At 55.6% G+C, this 17,372-nt stretch overlaps 1 protein-coding gene across 13 annotated transcripts in view; it reads left to right on the top strand.

The window, feature by feature from the left end:
* LOC138165390 (microtubule-associated serine/threonine-protein kinase 2-like) overlaps positions 1-15,227 on the top strand; it is a 201,423-nt gene extending 186,196 nt beyond the window's left edge. For 5 of the 13 annotated variants that reach the window (XM_069093677.1, XM_069093675.1, XM_069093685.1 and 2 more), the window contains 12 exons: positions 1,712-1,877; positions 2,072-2,173; positions 2,343-2,465; positions 4,590-4,699; positions 5,423-5,577; positions 5,732-5,994; positions 6,234-6,482; positions 6,907-7,133; positions 7,392-7,514; positions 9,519-9,655; positions 9,768-9,973; positions 10,174-15,227. In XM_069093677.1, coding sequence (XP_068949778.1) covers positions 1,712-1,877; positions 2,072-2,173; positions 2,343-2,465; positions 4,590-4,699; positions 5,423-5,577; positions 5,732-5,994; positions 6,234-6,482; positions 6,907-7,133; positions 7,392-7,514; positions 9,519-9,655; positions 9,768-9,973; positions 10,174-11,666 — 3,354 coding nt within the window. In that variant the 3' untranslated portion in view covers positions 11,667-15,227. The remainder of the gene's footprint in view (positions 1-1,711; positions 1,878-2,071; positions 2,174-2,342; positions 2,466-4,589; positions 4,700-5,422; positions 5,578-5,731; positions 5,995-6,233; positions 6,483-6,906; positions 7,134-7,391; positions 7,515-9,518; positions 9,656-9,767; positions 9,974-10,173) is intronic. The other 8 variants (XM_069093680.1, XM_069093678.1, XM_069093687.1 and 5 more) reach the window with 5 other exon arrangements.
* Positions 15,228-17,372: the final 2,145 nt, after the last annotated feature.

Here is a 17,372-nt window from a genome sequence, read left to right as displayed (position 1 = left end):
TGGGCCCAGCAATAAGGGGAAATTGAGTTGGAATAAGAAAAAGTTCAGCCTTTGACCTCCATAGTTCTTCACAAATAGCAGATGGGGGAGATGTGCCCATCTGGGAGGCTTTGCAGACTCCCTAGGAGTCAGCAGTATGATGTGGACCCAGGCTGCCCTGTCCTGGCCTGGGCCCAAAAAGGATACCGTGGGTGCTGGGAATGAATAACTGGGAGGGCATCCTGAGGAAAGGGCCAAGAGTCCCAGGCTGAGGCTCCTGGCTAACCTGGGGGAAAGATTTTAGACTCTGGCATGTGGGAGAAGCACCTGGGACTGTTTTGCTTGACTCCAAGGGGAAAAACCGGGAGCATGGGGCAGGGGCTGCAAAGAGATAAATGACGGCTCTGCCCCCAGAGTGGAAGGGGGATGCGTGGGTAGGTGTAATGGACTTCCCAGCCCTGGATGTCTGCTGGGAAAGGGCAGGTACCTGCTTGTCCTCACCTTAACGGCAGCTCGCAGGGTCTGGGGACAGGCAGGGATTGCCAAGCTGGCACTGTCTCCACTGTGCCAAGCTCTAGGAAGTGCTTAGCTCCCAGCTGGAGCAGCACGAGGGTCAGTGACCTGTCTGTGGTCACACACCAGGACGTGGCCAAAGTGGGACATGTGTTCAGGTCTTCCCGACTCTGAGGTTAGAGCTGCTTGAGCATTACAGCCGTTCTGGTGGGCATCTGTGAAGCAGCTCTTGGTGCCATCTGCACCCGGGCATCAGCTGAGCAGGGAATGCCAGGACCGTGCCGTGGGGAACAGGCTCACCGTGCACTCGGCCGGAAGCCAGAGCAGGGAGGCCACGGCTCTGAGGAGCATCGTGATAAAGCCTGTCACACACTGTGTGGGCATCGTGGGGTCCTGTCTTCAGCAAGGGGCACCAGCGATCTCTTGAGAGAGCCCCCCCAGGCCATGTTGGTAGATGGCTAGGACCAGGAAGGCCCCCAGAGCAATGCAGAGCTAGCTTCAGGCTGCAGCCTGGGCCCAGTGCAGGGAGGCTGCCCGGAGGGCTCTGTGTTGAGCCCAGGCTATCCCTGTCCCTGCTCAGTGCTAACTGAAGTTAGCAGATATGATGTAAATATTTTTAAAAATTTTTTTTGGAGGGTAATTGGGGTTAAGTGACTTGCTCAAAGTCACATGGCTAGTTTTTGTGTTAAGTGTCTGAGGCCGGATTTGAACTCAGGTCCTCCTTACTCCAGGGCCAGTGCTCTATTCACTGTACCACCAGCTGCCCTGATATGAATTGATAGACTTTGGGAGCTTAGGAGTTGGAGTTAGCTTAGGCACCAAGAGGTCCAGCGTCCTAGATGGCTAAGTGACTTGCCCACAGTCCCTCAGTGACTTTGAAGGGGAGTCAGGATTAGAACTCAGGTTCCTTGACCCAAGTCCAGGACCTAGCCCATACAGCTCAGGGAGAGGACTCTCCCATGGGCATTCTGATGCATTTGATACAGGAACAGTGGGATCTGGGGGACAGTGCCCTTAACTTGCTTGGGCTTGGAGGCGAGAAAGATGAGCTGGGTATGAATCCAGGCACTGAAATGAGAATGGTGGAGCTTGTCTGGAAAGCACTTGAAGGGGGAAAAAGCACTTTACCTCCAAACCCCATTTTCCTTATCTGTAAAATGGACATAACAGCGATAATGGTGGTCAGAGCCATGTCACGTGATCCTTCTCCTCCACCCAGGTGTGTGGGACCCCCGAGTACATCGCTCCTGAGGTGATCCTCAGACAAGGCTATGGGAAGCCGGTGGACTGGTGGGCTATGGGCATAATCCTTTATGAATTCCTGGTGGGCTGTGTCCCGTTCTTCGGCGACACGCCAGAGGAGTTGTTTGGACAAGTGATCAGTGGTAGGTTGTGGGCCGCGAAGCGTGGGAGGGGAGGCTGAGAGTGGCCACACCCAGCGGCGGCTGGCATGGGGATCGGGAGGTGGGCTGGAACAAGGCCACATGCTGGGCAGCCAGCCTCTGGGAGGGCCCTCGCAGGCCCCGTTTCTGCTTCCAGCATCCCCCCCAACCCACGTCCCTGCTCTTCCTCCCCTCAGATGAGATTGCATGGCCTGAGGGTGACGACGCCCTCCCTCCTGATGCCCAGGACCTGACCTCCAAGCTGCTCCACCAGAACCCCTTGGAGAGGATGGGCACAGGTAGGCTGCAGGTCAGGGCCAGTGCTGGGGTGTGACTGTGCTGACACATGCTCTGCTGGCCAGGTCCAGCACCCACGGCTCCCTGGCCCCTGGCTCCCTTCCCTTTCTGCGCCTGTCCTGAGGCTGTGGCTGTTCTCTGTCCCCCTGCCCACACCATGCCCCTTTGCAGGCAGCGCCAGTGAGGTGAGGCAGCATCGCTTCTTCAAGGACCTGGACTGGACAGGCCTGCTGCGTCAGAAGGCCGAGTTCATTCCCCAGCTGGAGTCCGAGGATGACACGAGCTACTTTGACAGTAAGGGGGGCTCTGGGGGCCTCAACCTGCTTGGTGGCTCCTCGGGGGCTCAGGTCATCTCCACCTTGCAGCCTGTTGGTGGGCAGTGTGAGTGCACACCCAGCAGAGGAGGGGGAGGAGGAACTAGCATTTCTATAGCACCATAAGGTTTGTAAATCACTTTACAAGCATGATCTCATTTGATCTTCAGAACAGCTCTGCTATCCCCATTTTACAGCTGAGGAAACTGAGTCAGGCAGAGGTGAAGTGACTTGCCCAAGGTCCTACAGCTAGGAAGGGTCTGAGGCCAAACTAGAACTTGGGTCCCTGTGATGGTGGGCCCAACGCTCTCTGCCCAATGCCTGCCACAGGCTCTTTCTGAGCTCTCTGTGGACTTGGCTTTCCCTCTCCTGCTTCTTACTGTTTCTTTGCTGTGACTGTGGCATGGAGGGGTCCCAGCCTAGGGATAGCATTCTGAATTGGGATGGTAGGGAGACCAGGCCCACCCCCTGCTTCATGGAGCCCCTCAGGACGCTCACAGAACTGCTTAGTTAATCACTGCTGGGCTGTGGCTTGTGTTGGGGATGGGGGCTTCTCTTGCTTAGGAGATCTGGGGGTGCCAGAGCCCACTCTTATTCCTCCAATCCTGGAAGTCCTTCATTCTCCAGTTACAAAGTGTGGCTAGGCTGAGGATTCCTGTCCCAATGCTCATGGAATCCCAGAATTTGAGAGTTGGCAGGACCAAGCCATACAGGAAAGGAAGCCTCATGAAGGCAGCCCTAACAAAGGACATGCCCCCTCCCTGGGTGTCCCTTGCCACCCCAGAGGTGCATCTCTCCAAAGGCCCGGAGGCCAGCTCTCCTGTACCCCCAGCCTTCTCCAGAGTAAGCCCACCCAGTGCCTTTAGCAGATCCTCCCGTGGCCTGGGCTCAAGGCCACTCCTTACCCTGGTTACCATCTTCTGGATGGTCTGCAGCTTATCAGTCCTCCCATCATTGACCAGTGTGCCAGATGTGGGCCTTGATTTTTCTGTAAGCCACGTGTAAGACTTGACATTCATCCCTGTTGAATTTCATCTTCCTTGGTCTGGCCTAGTTTGCAGGGGCCTGCCAAGATCCCTTTGGATTGTGACTCATTCCCACCTTTAGCATCTGCCGAGCTGTCCATCCAGGCCTCTGCCATTCATTGTGAGAAGCATAGCCGGTGCTGGGCCGTGCACACTCCCTAGGGTTCTCCACTGGAGGCCTCCTGCCCAGGTGGCCATTAAGACCCGGGTCTGAGCACATGGTGATTCAGATCTGCTTCCTTCTTTTCTCATCTAGCTTGTCAACAGCCTGCCATGCTTTGTCCAGCCCTGTCCACCTCGCACTCCTCATGCACAGCCTGGCCTTCATGAGCTGGTGTGAGTGGAGCCACATGGGCTTGTGGGGGTCCCTGGCTTCCTAACCAAGCAGCCCTTTCATGACTCTTTCTAGACTTTGCTCAAGAATCAAGGTCATACTCACCGTCTCTGATTTCCAGCCTTGGTTCTCTTCCTTTCTGGGAAAATTGGGCCAGTGTTTGCCTTCCTCCTGGCTTCTCTCTCATTTCACCTATCCCTGGCAGTGACCCAGCCTTCCCTTCCTCCTGCCAGCTCTTTGAGGACCCAAGGATGTCATTCATCTGGGCCTACTCAGGGACACAAGCTCTTCTCTCACCATCCCCCATGTAGATGAGGTGGGGGCAGCTCAGGGGAATGTGTCTTGTCCAGAGCTAGAAAGTGTTAGAGGCAGGACAAGGTCTAGCTCTCCAGACCCTCTCCTTTCCCTATAGCTGCTTTGGATCTTGGCCCCATGGAGTGCCAAGCCACCTTTTGCTCAACTCCCTGCTTCCTCTGCCCATCCCCCCAGGAGGCCCACCCCAAGTGAGGCCCATCAGGCACATTGGGTACTCAGACCCCCCTCCTCATCTAAGTTCCAGCTATCCAATGCTGAGAACCACCCCCACCCCCCACCCCAGGATGCCCCTGGGTCAGAGTCCATGGGGCCTCCAGCCCTCTGGGGCCCTGGGTTTCCAGGAGCTGGCCTTCCAGCATCACTGGGGCAGCCCTATACCAGCACCCTCCCCCTGCGGCCTCAGCCTAGCCTACCCATGTGTCTGTTTCAGCTCGCTCAGAGCGTTACCGGCATGTGGATTCGGAGGAGGAGGAGGATGCCAACGACGATGACCATGTGGAAATCCGTCAGTTCTCTTCATGCTCCCCAAGGTTTAGCAAGGTATGGGGGCTAGGGATCTCCAGAGGGTTTTGGGGTGCCCAGAAGGCACTGGAGGGGAGAGGAGGGACCAGCCTGTCTCAGCCTGGAACCAGCAGCTGTCTCTGGGACTGGGAGTAGCAGGGCCAAGCTCTGAGGCATACCTGAAGCTCTGGGGCACCCTGGGACTTAGGGCTCGAAGGGCCCATAGAGAGTGGGCCTGGGTCTGAGTGGGCTGTGGCCCTCTCCCACCTCAGGCCCTGTTTCTGTACTGGGGGCTTCAGTGTCTGTGTTGGTGTGCCCATCCCTGACTCCTTCACCCCCTCCTCCACACACTTGGCCACGGTCACTCCCCCAGAACAAATCTCAGTACAGCTTCTGGGCCTCAGCAACCCAACCCTCCCGGGCCTGCTCCCTTGGTTCTCCACTTCAGGCTCACCCTCCTACCTTCCCTTGAATCCCCTGTCCCCTTGTCCTGGCATCTGGCTCACATCCCCCCCACTGTCCACCTTCGCTGCCCTTGTGTGCGCTCCTGTGGAGAGTTGTGTAGCCTCATCAGCAGGATACACCAGGAGGAAGCGCCCCTGGGCCCTCCCTGCTGCAAGCTGCCTTGTCTTTGGGTGTGATTGCCAGGCACCTTCCCCCCTGCCCCTGCCCCCCGCTGGCCCTTGGCCATCCTCTGCTGCAGACTCTGCTGTCCCGGTTTCCGGTCCCCTGAACTCTGCCCTCTGCCCACCTGCCCCACAGGTGTACAGCAGCCTGGAGAGACTCTCCCTGCTGGAGGAACGCAGGACCCCGCCCCCCACCAAGCGCAGTCTCAGTGAGGAGAAGGAGGACAAGCTGGAGGGCCTCAGTGGCCTAAAGGGCAAAGACCGGGGCTGGGTGATCGGCTCTCCTGAAATGTGAGCAGTAGGGCCCTGTGTGGGGGAGGGAGATGGGGTGCTGGGCACTCAGACAGGTCTCAGCCCATTCTGGAGGAGCTGCTGGTGAACGCCTCGGGGCATTCTCCCCTAGGGAGGGAGGGAATCCGCACCCAGGCCCTATTCTCCTCTACAGATTGCGGAAGCGGCTGTCAGTGTCTGAGTCCTCCCATACGGAGAGCGACTCCAGCCCCCCTCTTGGGGTGCGGCGGCGCTGTTCAGGGGTGCTGGATGCACCCCGCTTCCCAGATGCATCTGACGAAGCAGGAGGCAGCCCCCGGCAGAGCCAGCAGCTGACAGAGGGTGCAGCTTTCCTGACCCCACAGCCGAGAGAGGGTGGCCCTGGGTCCACTCCTGAGCAGCTGGGAGAGCGCAAGGCCCAGGGGGACAAGGAATCAGGTCCAGTCACTACCTGAAATGCCAGTGTCTTGGGTAGTGGGGGGTGGGGGTGACATACCTTTCAGAAAACTGCCCTGCAGTTATGGTGGGGCTGAAAGCAAAGCTTAGCAGGGGTCTGCTGAGAAGCGTCCCTTGCCTCTGGCCCTGGGCTCAGCCCAGCTGCACTAAGGGTGCCTGCTCAGAGATCAAATCCTCAGGGATTGACCAGGGGGGGTTCTCTCTCACCACTGCTCCTGTAGGTGGGAGTCCCGTGAGTGTCTGTGCCCAGCAGGGCCACCAGAACAGCCAGGAGGGCCTAGAGAGCTCCACGCCCAAGGCCATCAGCGACCTGGCCGTGCGGCGGGCACGCCACCGGCTGCTGTCGGGGGAGTCTGGAGACAAGCGCACCCCCAGGCCTGCCAACAAAGTCACCAAATCAGCCTCGGCCACCGCCCTGTCCCTTCTCATCCCCTCAGGTGAGGGCAGTCCAGGGTCCGGGGCCAGCCCAGGTATTTTTTGTCATGTGTCTGTGGGTCCGTGACTGGAGGGATGCTGGTGTGTGTGTGTGTGTATGTGCATGCGCATGTGTGTGCGCATGCATGCCTCTGAATCATAGAAGAGTGTGAGGGTTGTGACACTGCGTGTGTGTCATGGGGACTGAGAGACTGGGGCCTAGACAGGCTGGACATCCTGCTACCCCTAGTCTGTGGAAGTGACCACAACAGCTCAGGGCCTGTCCTGAATCTGGACTATGAGCCACTTTCCAGATTACAGGTGTTGTTCCCTTTTTGTGTTCTTGGGTGTAGATGGCATATGTGTGTGTGCGTGTGTGCATGTTTGTGTGGTGAGAGCTTGTAGGTATCAGGGGTGTGTGAAGTGGGGGGATGGTGGGACAGGCAGGAGGTGACTCATAGGGCCATGTTTCTGCTCCAGACCACCATGGATGCTCCCCCTTGGCCAGCCCAATGTCTCCCCACTCCCAGTCATCCAATCCCTCGTCCCGGGACTCATCCCCAAGCAGAGACTTCTCTCCAGCCATCAGCAGCCTGAAGCCACCTATTGTCATTCACCGAGCTGCCAAGAAGTATGGCTTCACCCTGAGAGCCATTCGGGTCTATATGGGGGACACTGATGTTTACACCGTGCAGCACATGGTCTGGGTATGTCTGTGTGGGCCAGCTGGGCCTGGCTGGCATGGGGGAGGATCCTAGGGCAGGGTGGGCCAGGCCCTTGTCCCAGGATGGTGGTAGGCCCAAGCCATCCTGTTCCCCGACTGTCCCTGCACCTAGCCTTGTCATTGTCCCCAGAGTGGCCCTAGGAGATCTGTTGATGATGGTAGAGGAGAGACTGAGGAAGCCTAGGGCTCCCAGGGCTCGTGGGGCAGGGAAGAGCTCAGAGCTGGTCTCTTCTTGAGGCAGCATGTGGAGGATGGGGGCCCAGCCAGTGAGGCAGGACTGCGCGCAGGTGATCTCATCACACACGTCAACGGCGAGCCTGTACACGGCCTGGTCCATACTGAGGTGGTGGAGTTGATCCTGAAGGTGAGGAAAGATCTCGTGCCTGGGAGTTGGCTTTGAGTGCAGAGACCACAGGGTCTTGGGGAGCTTTGGAGGGCAAGGGAGTGCTGGGGTCGGGGAGGGGTCTCTTGATTTCGGCTCACAGGATCCTCCCTGTCGTTCCTTTGAACCCTGTGAAACCTGCTTCCCCCAGATCTAGGGTGCCACATGCCACACTGTGCTCAGTGTGGAAGAAAAAAATGCCATGGGGGCATCATCAGCCCTCCAGAGACTCATCCTGACGAATGAGTCTGAGTGTCTCACCAAGAGAGACAGAGACACACAGAGAGCGGTCTCTGCAAGGCTCTCTCTGACCCGGGCTCTTTAGGTGAATCTGTCATCTTCCCACAATATGCTGAGCCTTGAAGCCAGATGTGGACCCCAGAGGGACTCTTGAGGCCCCTGGCATTTTGTGGGTCCCAGTGATGCTTAGCGCCTGCCTGCTGTCTGGACGCCACTCCTGTTACTCTACTCACTGATTCTGTCTTCAGGGACAGCAGTCCTCCCGCAGAGGAAACCCTTTTCCTCTTTAGAGACATTTAGGCCTTTGGTGAAGGAGAAAAAAGGCTTCAGCGCAGAGTGTTATTTTCCTAAAAGTCTGGCCCACCAGCTGGTGGCGCAGAGGGCCTGCAGTCAGGAAGACCTGAGTTCAAATCCAGCCTCCCGCACTTACTGCTTGTGTGACCCCACGCAGGTCACTTAACTAATTCTGCCTCATTTGCCTCATGTGAAATGGGGATAAGAGCACCTGCCTCCCAGGGTTGTTGTGATGATCAAATGAGAAAACATTTGTAAAATGCTTAGCACAGGACCTGGCGCTTAGTAGGTGCTATCATGATGATAGAAGAAGCTGGGATGCAGCAGCATCCAGGCACACGTAGGGAAGCCTGCAGGCTGGAGAAGCCCCTGTATGTCCTCTCTCACCGCATCTTGAAGTAGGGCTCACGGCCCCCAAGACTCCCTGGTGTCCAGCCTCACTCCTCCCTGCTGGGGACACTTGGGTCCAGCACAGTCTTTCCCCTTATTGCCCGCACGCTGTTGGCCAGTCTTCATCTGTTTCCTCTTTCTGCCTCGGTGGTCTGTAGTCTACTCCAGTGACAAAATCCCTTGTGCTCCCCTTCCTTGGCCCTTCCTCAAAGAGCCTGCCTTCTGGATAGATCACCACCTGATCTGCAGGCTCGGGTTCCATCCCTGTGAGGTCTCCTTTTGTTGGGGCCTCAGTTCCCTCCTGCCTCCTCTCTTGTGCTTTTGTCCCTTGTGAACTTCTCCACGGCCACAGTCTCTGACTTGGGGAGTCCTCCCAAGCCTTGGCTTCAGCTTGCAGACTGGCCTTCGTTAGGTGGCCTCCTTCTGATCAGGGATCGCCGGCCTGCGTCTGCGGTTCCGATCCACACTTTCACATACAGCCATTCTCAGACCCCCTCTTCTTGGGCAGCTGCCAGTTTTCCTCCTCCACACACTTTGCCTTCTGTGAGCAGCAAGGGAGGAGCCCACCTCCTGTGCCCCATCCTGGCTCCCATTTTATCTGTGGCCCTGGGATTTGTGTCTGTCAGAATATCCAGAAGCCAGGCCTTGTCTGCCTGGCTGCCCTACAGACCTTGAGTGCGGCTACCTCGGTCCCTCTGCAGCCAGTCATCCCCAACTCCTCCAGCTGTTCCTCGTTCCCCTCCCCTCCTAGGACACTCCAGATGTGTGGTCACATTCCTCTCTGAGCACAACCTAGAATTGTGTTGGCTGTTGTGGGTGCCAGTCTCCTCTTGACTCCCTGGGCGTGGCCACCTTTCAAAGTTCAGAGACAGCCTGGGGCATGGTGCACTTGGGCTCTCTAGGTGCGACTTTGGCCGGTCACTTTTCCTTTTGGGGGCCTCCGTTTCTCCGTCACTTTACAGTGAGGGGGTTGAGATTAGATGGTCTTTGAGGCTCTCTCAGCTGTGGTGCAGATTCCCTCTGGCTGCTGCTCACTGCCCTGCCCCTCCTTGTGCCCAACAGAGTGGAAACAAGGTCTCCATCTCAACAACGCCCTTTGAGAACACGTCTATCAGGGTGGGCCCTGCGCGGAAGGGCAGCCACAGGTCCAAGATGGCCCGAAGAGACAGGAAGAGCAAGGCCAAGGATGGGCCTGAGAGGTGGGTGAGGCTGCAGCCCGCAGCCCCTCCACACGCACTTGCACGCGTCCCACCCTCTCTGGGGTCCCTGTTCCCAGACACATCTGCAGCATTGTCACCCTTCTCTCGGCAGCAGGAAGAGGGGCTCCCTGTTTCGGAAGATCACCAAGCAGGCATCCTTGCTGCACACGAGCCGTAGCCTATCGTCCCTCAGCCGTTCCCTGTCCTCTGGAGAGAGCGGGCCTGGCTCCCCAACACATGGTCATGGCCACAGCCACAGTCTGGCCCCACGTTCTCCAACCCAGGGCTACCGAGGGGCCCCTGAAACCTCTCATTCAGGTACTTGGGATCTGGACTTCCCCTCAAGGGGTCCCTGCCCTTGGGCCCCGCCTTGGTGGGGATCAAGGACAAGGTTGGTGCTGGTCCCAGAGTCCCCCTGTAGCCCCATCCTGAGCCAGGATTGGAGGGTGGGGGACAGAGTCCTGGGCAGGAGGGGGAATGGGCTCCTCTTGTTACTGAGGTTCACTCTTTCTCCCAAGTAGGTGGAAATTCCTCGCAAAGCAGCTCACCCAGCTCCAGTGTGCCCAACTCTCCGGCCAGTTCTGGCCATATCCGCCCCAGCTCCCTCCATGGCCTGGCACCCAAGCTTCAGCGGCAGTACCGCTCACCCCGGCGCAAATCGGCAGGCAGCATTCCTCTGTCCCCGTTGGCACACACTCCATCACCCACCCCTCAGGCCACATCTCCCCAGCGCTCGCCGTCTCCTCTGCCTGGTCATGCCCTGAGCAGCAGCCCTGCAGCCTTCCCAGGAAAGCTGCACTCCTCACCTCCCCTGGGCCGTCAGATCTCCAGGCCCAAAAGCGCTGAGCCGCCACGCTCCCCACTCCTGAAGAGAGTCCAGTCGGCTGAGAAGCTGGGGGCGGCCCTGGGCACCTCTGAGAAGAAGTTGTCTGCTTCACGCAAGCCTAGCCTGGAACTGGCCCCTTGTGAGGTCAGGAAGGAGCTGGTGCTGCCCGGTGACCCAGGGGACAAGGCTCCACTGACCAAGGCTGCTCCTCGCGGCCTGGGCACCATCCGGCATGACCGTGCTGAGCGGCGGGAGGCCCTGCAGAAGCAGGAAGCCATCCGCGAGGTGGACTCTTCAGAGGATGAGGATGACACAGATGATGATGGCTCTGAGAACAGCCAGGATGGACAAGGCCAGGGGCCCCGCCAGACTCTGCCACCGGCAGCACCAGAATTGGTGGATTTAGGCAAGTTCCTGCCTGCTCACCGGGCCCAAGAGAGTGCCAAAGAAGATCCCTGTGTGCCCCAGGACCCTTGGGGCAGAGCTCGGCCTCCCCTGGGCACCCCTATTAGAACACTGGCTGACGCTGCATCAGGCACCGTGACACAGCTGGTGTCTGACAAGAGTCAGGCCCCAGGGTCCCAGGCGCTCTCCAGGTCCTCTGGTGCCCCGGGCTCTCCTCAGGGCTCCTCAACTTCTGGGGGTCCTTGGGGTACAGCCTCCACAGAGCCCACACTCCCCCAGGGTGACAGGCAGGCCCAGCCCTGTCTAGAGCCAGCACTTACAGCACTTTGTCCTTGGCCATCAGGAAGTCCCCTTCTCTGCCCCAGTCCACACCCGAAGCAAACCCCTGTGAGCAGCTCAGGTTCAATCCAGGTTTGGCCTCTGCCCCTGCAGGCACCCACCCTGGCTGAGGGTGGGCACAGCTGGGACATGGTCTCATCCCAGCCTAGCCAGGCCCAGGCCCCACAGCTCACCAGCCCTTCCCAGCCCCTGGCCTATGTCACCCCTAGCCTCAGCCCTACCCCTTGCCCACCTTGGGAGCCCAAGTGTCCCTGGGCAGAGAAGGAGGAACTAGCTTTGGGTAGCACCAAGGTGCCTGATGCTTCCGGTGACAGCAAGCAGGCCCCCCCATGCAAAGGGCACCTGCAGCCCCCTGAGAGTGAGGAGACTGTGCCACCTAGAGCCCTGCACCAACCCCATGACTGTGCCATGGCGCACGATGACCTCCTGAGAAGAACGTAGCCGCTGGACCCAGGGCCCGTCCCTCCCGCCTGTGTAATATATGCTCATGGAAACGACTGGTGTGCCACTGTCTCTGTGGGGAGTGGGGAGAACAGGGGACCCCAGCAGCAGGCTGTGTCTAGTACTGGGCCTGTGCCCCTGTGGGGCTGGTTCTGGCCACCAGAGCCAGGCTCTTGGCTATGGTTTTGTCCCCCTGGAAGCTCTACAGGACATGGTACTGCCATGGGCAGTTACAGGGTGACTGCCACCCCAGATGGATGGAGGAAGGGAGGCCAGCAGCTTCTCATTCTCAATGTCCTTCCCTCTCCCATGTCCCAAGGACCTGTGGGGGGAGGAAGGGGGCAGGGGAGGGGACTGGTTTTCCTGACTCTCGTTTGTGTCTCAGGGTGTCTCGAGGGAGGTGTGACTGAAAGATCGTGCACTAGGGTCTGAGTTCCCCTCTTAGCAAGAGTGGGTGTTGGAGGCAAGGGGAGAGGTGGGGGTGGGGTCTGGACTGAAGCAAAAGCTGCATCTGAGAAGTTCCGTAGGAAGGAACGAGGAGAGTGGGTGTCAGCTGGGGCTCTTCTGGGCCCCCGCTTGCTAGGTGCAGGGGTGGTCTGTGTATCCTGGGTGGTGATCTGGCCCCTTGGGCTGCCCTCTGAACCCCAACCCCTTTATCCACCTGCCTGTGGCTCTTCAAACTCTTCTGTGAAATTTTTTTTTTTCAAATATAGAAGCAATCAAGGCTTCACCTGGCCCTGGTGCCTAGGAGATGGAAAGGTGTGGGGTAGGGGGAAGCAGAGGAAGTGAGGCCTTAAAGACTTAAGAATCGGGAGCCCAGAGTAGCCAGAGCTAGCTTCCTAGGAGTCCAGGAACTGCCTCATGTTGACCTAAAGGCAGGACTGTGAATCACACCACCTTGAGGCCAAGGTTAAGCAACACATGGGGAAACCTGACCTGAAACTCTGGGACTCCAGAGGATGGGAGAAGGTGTGTTAGTGGTGTGGGGAGGGTGCCTGGTGATCCCCAGAGCTTTCCTAGGGCTTTTATAAGCATTAGTCAGGAGTGAGGAGGGCCACTACACACATGAAGTGTCTGCTATGGGCAAGGCACTAAGGGAAAGTACAGCGAGGATGAGACATCCCTACCTCAACAGAGCTTAGCAATAAGTGGAGAGTCAGACCCAGGTAACCATGACGCACACCAGTAGTGCAGACTGTGCCCAAGGGCTCGATAGATTCCCATCCGTGGTGATCCCTCCCGCACTGGCTATTCTTGGCCCTCCTCCCACACATTCCTTCGTACCTTGCTGCAGCACCCCACCCCCCGCCCCAGGCCCCACCATGGACCTCTCCATTTCAGCTCTGAGACTGTTGCGGGACTTGTTGCCATGTGCACTGCCAGAAGAGACAAAATGAAGTCGGTGAAAGGACTTGGCATTTTCCCAAAAGCATCCAGCCCATTCTCTTCCCCCTTCCTTTTCCCCGTCTTTCTGGGCCCAGCAGAATTTTAGCATCTGCCCAAGACGTGTGGATGGATGGGCACATCCCGGTCTGGGCTTACACTTGCTTGGTCTGTCCCCTGTGGATGGTTATGCTCCATTCTGGGGAAGGACACCATCCACAGGCAGGCGTCTGGTCAGGGCTGGACTTCAAGACGTGTCTCCCATGACTCCCTTGGTTTCAATCAGAGGGTCATTGAACAGGATAGTTCCTCTTCTGCCAAAGGTTCTTAAGGGGCCATCTGCAAAGTGGCCCTTGGCTCCAGCCCCTTCTTTATCCAGATGCTCAGCGGGTTTGTGACTTGCCTTATTGTTACAGCTGACAACCATGCAGGGGGTGAGCTCGCAACCCAGTTCCAAGCCATGGTCTCTGTCTGCTACGCCACGTTGCCTTTTTTGTTTATGCTAGGCTCTGTGCAAAGGGCTGAAGTTTCAGAGATGGAAGTAAAGCTGTCCTCTCAAGGGGTTCCCATCTGAACAGGGAAGACGATGTATTTAGACAAAGATCAAGGCTTTTAGGGAGCTGTGACGTGTCTTTGGCCAGGGGTGAGGGTGGGGGGGGGTGGTAGTCAGGACGAGTTTCTCATAGAAAGTGGTGCTTGAGTTTGAAGAAAGGGATTCCATGAGACAGAAGTGAAAAGGAATTCCAGGCCCTTGCAAAAGCATGGAGACTGGACAGCCCTGTAGGATCTTGGATTTTCTGCAACTGTCAGCCAGATGGCAAAAGAGAGGGGGAGGGGTGTCCACCATGGCCTATCGCTTATGTAAGTCTGTCTGCTCCTCTGAGCCCCTAGTGATCAAAGGTGTCCTCCAGCCCAAAGGTGGAAAACGAGACATGCTCTCGGGTGGCTAACAGTCATTCACTTGTCTTTTTTCTTAGTAATAATACTTGACATTGGGGCAGCTAGATGGTGCAATGGATAGAGCCCCGGCCCTGGAGTCAGGAGGACCTGAGTTCAAATCCAGCCTCAGACACTAGCTGTGTGACCCTGGGCAAGTCGCTTTACCCCAATTGCCTCCAAACAATGATAATACTTGAGATTGTTCATCCTTTGCTGCTACCTTTGGTGTCTCCTCAAGATCTCTGGAGAATCACTCTCTCCTCCCCTCACAACCTCTCTCCCTGTGAGGTTTGATCCCACTGTTCTATTTCCTTATTGTCAACCACACAGTCCATGGGGGCCATGAAGCGGTGTTCCCACCATCCTTGATGGAGGAAGATGTTTCTTACAGAAATACCGAACTAGGAGCTATCCGTAGGACCTAGGGGAGGCTTCAGGTGGGACAGGAGGCTGGGGCTAGCCATCAGCGTAATGTGAGTCAATAGCTCATGGGCCCCATCAGTGAATGCAAGAGCCCACAGTCTGGTGTTTGTCCTTTTCTAAACCTGCCATCCAATGGCCTGCTGAGTTCTTTAAGCTTGTGCCCCAGGAGAGGCTTGGGGTCCCAATCTCCGGCCGAGGGTGACAGCCAGATCCTGACCATGGTAGCAGAGCCGTGGGGGTTGGCGCTTGGGTGGGAATCACAGCGTGCTTCCTAAAGCATCACCCAGCTTCCTCTTTAGAGACAAAAGCAGGACTGTCCCTGCTGTCCTGGAGTTTGCTTTCTAAGCCCCTTGGAACGACATTTGTCGAGTGCCGTGTAGTTGCTGGGCCTCGAGGTCCATAGAACATGCCTGTAAGCACGCCTCCTTGTAAGGTCTTGGTGGTATTGCCCCGAGCTGGGACCCAAAAAGTTGCCAAAGCCAGAACGCTGGTTTTCCTTCTTCTCCCCTGTCTTGATAGACTCCTGATCTTAAGCTGTCATTTTTGTATGGTGATAGTAGCTTAATATACAATTAGATTATCTCTCAGAAAGGCAAGTCAGATGGATGGCCAGGGTGACCTGGCACTACAGAATGCCTTGAAATCCCAATAGTGTGTAAATCCCTCAAAAAAAAAAGCTGTGATTGTAAGACTCTCCCAGTGCAACCCCGTCATCTGTGCTCTCCCCAATGAGTGAGTGTGAACGGGGACTTCAGAGAGAGGTGGCAGGTCCCTCTGTGGATTTATGTGTGTTCAAATAAATGTTTTACTTATAAACTTGTTGAGTTATTATTTCTAAGCCATAGGTTATAAACTGTCAAATAATTTCAGAAAATGACTTTTTTTTTGGTAACGTGGATCCAAAAATGGGGAGCAGAATAATTTTTCAGAAAACTGGACAAAATTTGTTAAAGATTCTGATTTCCTGTCCAAGTTAGTGGGGAATCCCAGAGTGGGACAAGCCAGGTCAAACACAGAGCTCTGGAGAAGGGTCTGCACAGAACAAAGAATTAATGGATGACAGATTACTGCAAGCTTTTAACATTGTCTTATGAACAGCCTGCAGGGGGGCAAAATGACTTTTAGGGATATACTAAGGACTCAGCTGTTTTCCTTTCTCTGTCAGGGGGCCCAAGAGAGGGTGGTACAGGGAACAGAAGACAAAAGCTCTTTGAGGTCAGCCCCAAACCCCTGCCATTTGCCAAGAGATAACTTTATAAGCAGTACATTAAAATCCAGCCTCGACATACTAGCTGGGTGATTCTAGGCAAGTCACTTAACCTCTAACTCCTCAGTTTTCCCATCTTTAAAATAGGGATAATAATGTTACCTACTTCTCGGGGTTTTTGTGAGGATCAAATGACATATTTGTAAAGTGCTTTGCAAACCTTAAAAGTCTATACAAATGCTAGAAAATATTGACAGACCTCCACTCACTTCCTGTGTCCTAGTCTGTACCTTCAGCACATCTCTTCTGGATTACTGCCTTAGTCTCCTAATGGCTCTCTCCAGCCCCACTTTCTTCCCTTTCCAATCTGTCCTAGGTTTGCCCACATCACTCCATTGCTAGAAATTCTTTGACAGATCCCTGTTGCCTCTAGGACGAAATAGACTGCTCAACCCGTCCTCAAGGGTCTCCACAGTCTAGTTCCTTTCTGTTTCCAGTCTTAATTCTGTAAATGGACAGCTGCTCTCATCTTACACACCTGCTTTTTCTGTTACCACTAAAAGTGGTGGGTGCATTCTCCATGTAAGCCACCAGGTGGTGGTCTGCGCTCACATCGCTCAAGCTCCTGAGGGCAGGAGTAGGACCTAGCCTCCCCACGCAGACAAATTTACCTCAGGTCCCTGCCCCTTCCACTTTTTCCCATTAATGCCTGTGCCTGGTTTTGATTTGGTCGAAGGGTTTGAATCCACATGCCCTCATCCTGTTGCCATTCTACTTCCCAATTTTACATGACCCCAAAAGAAGACTCAGTCATACACAGACTAGACTACTAAAGAATATCACCGGGTGTGCTGGCAAATGTTTAACAACCTGCTCTCCAGGCTGGGGTGGGAGGTAGAAGAATGTGCCCACAGGACCCTATTAAACTTAATCTGCAGTATCAACATTTCCTCCATCACCTTAAACCTAGACAATCAGCTAATAAGCTAATAAGCCCCGCAACGCATTTGCCAATTTCTGAGTTTTAAATGCTCATTCACACTGAAAATTTAACAACGGGGATAGCATGGTCTGGTTCAAGCTGGCTTTAATGCAACCCCAATTTATACTAACGGAGAAGCAGGGCCCTCCTCAGCCCTCTAGATTCTTCATTGTGTTGGTGAAAACAAAATTCACAGGGTGACCTTTGAAACCCTGCAGATGTTCTAACTTCCACTCCCACTAAGGCAAGGGACCTCAGTGCCTGTATCTGTCTGCACCTGATTTTCTCCACCAATGTACCCGTGGACTGTACAAGTGGGCAATCACCCCTCAGATATTTTAATCTCAAAGGTAAGTGATGGGAGACAATCTCTGTCTTCACTTAACACATTGGCTTGTGGGATGCCATAGGATGGGAACCCATCTGGCCTTTATAGGCTTTTCAGTGTCCTTTGAACCATGAGCTAGCGACAGTCCTGCTGGCCACCAAGGAGCCTTGGACAGGCGCCATTCTAGTGACACAAGCATGTTTCCTTTCCTACCTTCCTGTATCTTTGTTCAAAGACAGGAGGATCTCCTAATGCTCATACCCCCATAGCAGGTAACTAGAATTACATTAAGCAATGGTCTTTATGTTAAATGCCCCTTCCAAACAACTATACTCACTGCTTTTCTCAGGTGCTTAAAGATGGAAGGAAATACAGAGCAAAAGCTAAAGTGGTGTTTCATATGACTGCCTTCTTACACCCTCCATTCCAGGCTAATTGGTCTCT

The sequence above is a fragment of the Petaurus breviceps genome, unplaced genomic scaffold, assembly GCF_028583685.1.
Source record: "Petaurus breviceps papuanus isolate PSGF00001 unplaced genomic scaffold, PetGlider_PUasm1.0 208, whole genome shotgun sequence".
Classification (NCBI taxonomy): Eukaryota; Metazoa; Chordata; class Mammalia; order Diprotodontia; family Petauridae; genus Petaurus; species Petaurus breviceps.
Note: the sequence above shows the minus strand (reverse complement) of the source record. Positions and strands in the feature narration are given on the sequence as shown.